This window comes from Cebus imitator, unplaced genomic scaffold (genome assembly GCF_001604975.1).
Source record: "Cebus imitator isolate Cc_AM_T3 unplaced genomic scaffold, Cebus_imitator-1.0 Scaffold220, whole genome shotgun sequence".
NCBI lineage: Eukaryota > Metazoa > Chordata > Mammalia > Primates > Cebidae > Cebus > Cebus imitator.
Genome location: NW_016107535.1, coordinates 132163 through 136854, shown reverse-complemented (window position 1 = coordinate 136854; position 4692 = coordinate 132163). Strand labels below are relative to the sequence as shown.

Here is a 4692-nt window from a genome sequence, read left to right as displayed (position 1 = left end):
AGGTGGTGGCTAGGAGGAGATTTGGGGGTAGGTATTAAAAAGGAAGAGTGGAAGAAGTATGGTGTGCAAACCCAGCTGGTAGGTTAGGGTCAGGCCCAGCTGAGCCTGGAGAAATCAGGTTTTGGGGATCTGGATTACCTGGTATCTGTCATGAGGCTGCACTTGCTACCTCAGACATGGGTAGGAGGTTTCCTCAAAAAAATATCTTGAGTATCTAAGTTTAGGTAGATCTTAGAGAATAAATATGGGAAGAAAAAAACACAAGTCAAATGACTCAGATGTAATCTGCTTGCCAAGCTTCTTCTCTCCCTCTAAGACTCATTTGAATGCCCCCGATATTACAAAGTCTTCTCTGATCCACAAACACAGTTTAAGTGTGTGGCCCTCCTGGGTGCTCAGAGAGCAAGCCCATCATTCTACAAGTCCCCAGTGTGCTGAGCACACTGAATCCTACCTGCCTGTTCAGATATCTGTCTCTCTCACTGAATGGGAGCAACTTGAGGACAGAGACTGTATCCTTCCGTATCTTCCATCTCCACATGGAGAGAAAAAGAGGACTAATCAAGACGCTTTGCTCATAAGCACCCAGTCTAAGGACGAGCCCAACCAGCCAGAGTGATAGGAACATGTTCCAGGGGCATGGACCTTGGGAGCAACTTTGTTCTGAAGGAGTTGAGCATGTTTCCAATCCCCTGTACCACCTACCTGCCCCCGCCAGAGCACCCTGCATTGAGCACAATGGTAATTTGGGACAATTTCTTTAAAATGTGAAATCAATATTTAGATGCAGATTCCAAGCAATATAGAGCATTGGTCTGTAAGAATGGCATCTTTCTGTTGGGAAAAACAAAGCCCAGCTTTGGCATCCCTGATGGGGGAGGTAGACTTTGCATCTACCACGGTGGAAGGTGGGGAGGATGCTGTCTGGAAAGAATGCTAGGGATATGTGCATGTGTGTGGGAGGAGGCTCTGGGCTCATAAACTGGCCACAGGGAAGGCTGGACCTGATTTTTTGACCACAGGCTCCTGAAGCCCTAGTGCTGTTGCTGACAGAGTCCCCTAGAGTAAAAGAAGCAGACTGGAATTGTTCAGGAAAATGGTCTTCCCAGGCTGGGGTGGCCAAAGACCATCCATTCAGTGCCTGATGGAGAAGAGTGAGGAGCCTATGCTTAGCAATGAATGGTCCGGAAGCCAGGCAGTGTGGCCTTTCCAAACAGGTAGATGTCCTCATCTGTGCCCTTGTTGAGATGCTTCACCAAATTCTTCTCATAGAGCAGCGGGTGATAGGCGCCCATCGTGCAGGCACTATCGAAGAACTTCTGGTGGTAGTAGCACACGTCGGTCCTGCGCTTTGATGGAAGGAACTCATAAATATCCACCTGGTCACACAGTGTCATCGTAATGATGATACCTGGAGAGGGGAGCAGAGGTGAGTCATGCCCAACAACCCCAGCACCCCAGAGCTCTGCCCAGGGTCCAGAAGCTCACAACCCCCAATATGGAGAGGTTCCCCTCTGGAATTTTTATTTATGGCTGTGATTCCCAATCCAAGTTTCAACAAGCCAAGCCCAGCAGTGTTCCTTAGGATGCAGGGCCGTATAAGCGTTATGTACCTTTGAATCCCCAGCACCTAGGCCAGGGCCTGGTGAATAACACAGTCTCCCCAAATGCTAGTAGATTAAATTACTCCATCAGTCAGCTAATGAATGTATCCATGGAATAATTTATTTGAAGAAAGAGGACAAGGTTACTGAGCTGATTGAGGAGACAGTGCCATCGTGTATAATTAGCACTTTCTAGCACTGTGACATCCTGGAGAGCCTCTTGGATGGTACAATTTGGGAGCAGACTATTCCTTAGAGCACTTGCATGAAACAGTGTTGGGGAGGGAAGACTTTTCTTCCCTTAGCTGAGAGGAAGGACAACTGGAACAAGAGCGCTCCACAGTCTGTACTGATGGACTCTACTCATTCAGGCAGAGCAATCAGAGCCTAGGAGGTTGGTGCTCTTCAGGGAGGCTGTGCAGAACTCTGGGATTCAGGCTCTAGCAGGAGGCAGAAGACTCATGCTGTCACCATGCTTGTCCCCAACTGGCTGAGTCATCTTAGGCAGGACACTTCCCCTCTTTGGGCCTCAGACTCTTCATCTGTTCTAAGGGAATGATCCACCCAATGCTCCTACTGCACAGGTCACTGTTAAGATTAAATAAGATCATGGTTCTAAAACCCCTTTTGTATACTGTAAATATGGAATCTTTATAATAGGGTAATTCTTACTGAAAGCAAAACTGCTAGCAGCAACTTTGTTCCAAAAAAATTAGAGATGAGATCAACCTTGCCTCTGCCCTCTGGCTACCCCCTGGTTGAATGGGAGAGAAAAGAAAGCTCTGCAACTAACTGATGAAGGCACAGAAGTGCTCCTGGGGATTATGAGAAGGAGCACTTCCCACAGGAGAAGACAAGTAAACCTCCCAGAAGCACTGGTGTGGGATGTGGAAGAGGCAGTGGCCATGAAGATGGGCAAAGGGGAGGACTGGTGGCAAAGGTAACAGCACAGGGCAATAGGAAGCTGTGTCTCCCAAAATGCCAATGACTCCTGCTCAACAGGGCTCCAGAAAGAGCCCCAAATGCACCCAACCAAAAGTGAAAGAAAAAGGTATGAAGAAGATGTGATATGGTTAAGAACCCCAATCTCTCTATAAAAGAGTGCCTCTCATATTGAACACATATTTATTCACTTAGGGAACATTTACCAAAGGGCTATCCCATGTCAGACTCAAAGAGAAGACACAATACTTCCCACCCCAAAGGAGTCTGCAGTCTAGTAGGGGAGGTAGGCAGACAAGTGACACAGTGGTGAGTGGCTGGGGCCATTGACTGAAGTAGTGGAGAAACCGTAGTTGCTTGATGCCTAGGTCCAGCCAAGGCTAACTAATGTAGACAGAAGTCCCTCCATGGAGCCCCCCGTTTTAAATCCAGCTTTGAGCCAACCTGCTATTTAAAGTACCCAGCAGAAAAATAACCTGGTGAAATTAGGACACCCCACCCTAGGTGACCCTTAAACAGGGGAAGCCCTCCCCTTCATGCCTACATTGCTTTTGCTACCATGAGCCTCTGGACAGAGAACTGCTGTCTGCCCCTCTCTGATCGCCCTGCCTAGCTTGAGGATCTGTAAGTAATAAAAACCTCTTATGCTCTTACATTCTGATTGTGTCATTGAAACTGTTCCCACAATCCAACCCCTGACAGTAAGGCTGCCCCAAAGGAACCCCTACAGGCTGCTGGAGACAGTAGCTACCAGTTAAGTTCATTGAGAAACTCAAAGAGTTTTATTCAAAACAGCCATTCGGTGGAAAAGGGTCCCACTGCATGTTGAGGGAGGGGGCGGGGTGGTAAGCTTCTGCTTAGCAGATCCTAGAGCCCCATTAAAAATTGATTAGTGGTCCTGCTCAACCCAAGGAGAAAGGAGGGGAAGAGCAGACAGACCATGAGGTGTGGAGAAAATCCAAGAAGAGGACCACTGGCCAGCATTGTTCCAATAAACTGCACAGCACTGTTACTGATCCTTTTTTGTTTGTTTTTGTTTTTTTGTTTTGTTTTAATTGCATTTTAGGTTTTGGGGTACATGTGAAGAACATGCAAAATTGTTGCATAGGTACACACATGGCAGTGTGATTTGCTGCCTTCCTCCTCATCACCTGTATCTGGCATTTCTCCCCATGCTCTCTCTCCCCAACTCCCCACCCCACTGTCCCTCCCCTATTTCCCCTCGACAGACCCCAATGTGTCATGCTCCCCTCCCTGTGTCCATGTGTTCTCATTATTCAACACCCACCAATGAGTGAGAACATGCGGTGTTTGATTTTCTGTTCTTGTGTCAGTTTGCTGAGAATGATAGTTTCCAGGTTCCTCCATCTCCCTACAAAGGACATGAACTCATTGGCTGCATAGTATTCCATGGTTTATATGTGCCACATTTTCCTTGTCCAGTCTATCACCAATGGGCATTTTGGTTGGTTCCAAGTCTTTGCTATTGTAAACAGTGCTGCAATGAACATTCGTGTGCATGTGTCCTTATAGTAGAATGACTTATAATCCTTTATATATATACCAAGTAAAGGGATTGCTGGGTCAAATGGAATTTCTGTTTCCAGGTCCTTGAGGAATCGCCACACTGTCTTCCACAATGGTTGAACTAATTTACACCCCCAACAACAGTGTAAAAGTGTTCCTATTTCTCCACATCCTCTCCAGCATCTGTTGTCTCCAGATTTTTTAATGATCCCCATTCTAACTGGTGTGAGATGGTATCTTAATGTTGTTTTGATTTGCATTTCTCTAATTACCACTGATGCTAAGCATTTTTTCATATGTTTGTTGGCCTCATATATGTCTTCTTTTGTAAAGTGTCTGTTCATATCCTTCGCCCACTTTTGAATGGGCTTGTTTGTTTTTTTCTTATAAATCTGTTTTAGTTCTTTGTAGATTCTAGATATTAGCCTTTTGTAAGATGGGTAGATTGCAAAAATTTTTTCCCATTCTATTGGTTGCCAATTCACTCTAATGACTGTTTCTCTTGCTGTGCAGAAGCTGTGGAGTTTGATTAGGTCCCATTTGTCTATTTTGGCTTTTGTTGTCAATGCTTTTGGTGTTTTGGTCATGAAGTCCTTGCCTACACCTATGTCCTGAATGG

General features: G+C 46.0%; 1 protein-coding gene across 15 annotated transcripts in view; it reads right to left on the bottom strand.

Annotated features, from left to right (window-relative positions):
- Positions 1-742: 742 nt before the first annotated feature.
- ST6GAL1 (ST6 beta-galactoside alpha-2,6-sialyltransferase 1) overlaps positions 743-4692 on the bottom strand; it is a 132058-nt gene continuing 128108 nt past the window's right edge. For 14 of the 15 annotated variants that reach the window (XM_037746081.1, XM_017549562.2, XM_037746077.1 and 11 more), the window contains one exon: positions 743-1411. In XM_037746081.1, coding sequence (XP_037602009.1) covers positions 1170-1411 — 242 coding nt within the window. In that variant the 3' untranslated portion in view covers positions 743-1169. Of the gene's footprint in view, positions 1412-1452; positions 2193-4692 lie in introns of those variants that run through there. The other variant, XM_037746082.1, reaches the window with a different exon arrangement.